The sequence below is a fragment of the Arachis ipaensis genome, chromosome B2 (genome assembly GCF_059453495.1).
Source record: "Arachis ipaensis isolate K30076 ecotype BB chromosome B2, ASM5945349v1, whole genome shotgun sequence".
NCBI classification, from domain to species: Eukaryota; Viridiplantae; Streptophyta; class Magnoliopsida; order Fabales; family Fabaceae; genus Arachis; species Arachis ipaensis.
In genome coordinates this window covers 27,095,585-27,096,841 of record NC_142437.1, presented here as the reverse complement: position 1 = coordinate 27,096,841, position 1,257 = coordinate 27,095,585, and the positions used below count along the sequence as shown (strand labels likewise).

General features: G+C 31.3%; 1 protein-coding gene across 1 annotated transcript; it reads right to left on the bottom strand.

Moving 5' to 3' along the window:
- Window positions 1–728: 728 nt before the first annotated feature.
- On the bottom strand, window positions 729–985 carry LOC107628259 (dolichyl-diphosphooligosaccharide--protein glycosyltransferase subunit 4A). Its single transcript, XM_016331021.3, has one exon. It carries the CDS (start codon window positions 983–985, stop codon window positions 872–874), a length of 114 nt encoding a protein of 37 aa, XP_016186507.1. The 3' UTR covers window positions 729–871.
- Between the last annotated feature and the right edge of the window lie 272 nt (window positions 986–1,257).

Below are 1,257 nucleotides of genomic sequence, written 5' to 3'. Positions count from 1 at the left end.
CCCTTTATTACTTTGCACATGACCTGCTGTGTTTCACTTTATTTTTATTAACTACAGAACAACATGTTTAGTGAGACTATGGGAGGCATACCAAAACTAAAGGATGTGCCTTACTATTTAACTAATAACTAGTGGACTGCATATATAGTATAAAAGCATTCTAAATTTCCAATTGAAGAAAATTAATCCAGCTCCATTATGTGATATGTGTACTGCCACGATAAAGTTCTAACACTTCTGATCTCAAAATAAAAGAGAAAAAATAAACCAAAATAATGTAAAAAAATAAAAAAATAAACACTAAACGAAACATCAAAAACTCTAAATGAAGAAACTTATATAAATCTCTAGTGTAACATTCACGGCATTTGACAAACGTCACATAATGAGCTGCCAACTTAACATAAGACTAAACTAAACTACTTTTTCCAATTTTAAAATCAGTTATCAAACTATAAAGGATAAATCTTATTAGGCTTCAAGAATGCTTGAGTAAAATAGGAAACAGAACTTAAGTATATCGCTAAAGCCAATTACTGGGGAAAGCCTTACCCTAAATTTGTTTATCAATATTATATTGCTCAAGCCATGATTGCACCAAATTCAGTAGCAGTGGAGCACATAATCTAGCAAATTCATCTACCACGGTTTCATTATCTTTTTTTATGATTTATGAAAGTTTCTTACTTGCAGAAACCTTGGAAGCTCAGATATATATATAACAAAAATTGTAGTGTCAATGAAGTCTTTGATAAGATATAGCAGTAAGCTCACATCACATGCTCAAAATGAAGTTCATTTCTATATCAACTTAACTTCCATTAGAAAAATAGCTAAGTCTACAACATGAAAATCACAACCACACAGTACCCTAGTTCCCTTCATACTTTGGATCAGCCATAACAAAATGGTAAGCTATCACCAGTACAAAGATGAAGATGCCAAGGAAATTGGCAAAGAAACCCAGATCTTGATCATCAATCATCTGTAGCAGGAAGCAAAAACAAATTCATGTCAATACCATGGTTTTGGGCATCAAAATAGATATCTTATTCTTTTCCAACTGAAAGCACGTACAATTTGAACTGTGAATCTCTTATACTGAACACTGAATTAAGGAAAAATTTAATTAATATTGATTCCTAAAACATGATCATATAGACCCCATCGATATATCAGAATTCAAAAATTAGAATCTTCTAACCTAACAAATCACACTAAATTATAACAAAATCAGAAAGCAAGTTGTTGCTTAGC

Bases quoted from the DNA above. Each gene is read 5' to 3' on its own strand.
- LOC107628259 (XM_016331021.3), bottom strand. From the start codon at position 985: ATGATTGATGATCAAGATCTGGGTTTCTTTGCCAATTTCCTTGGCATC.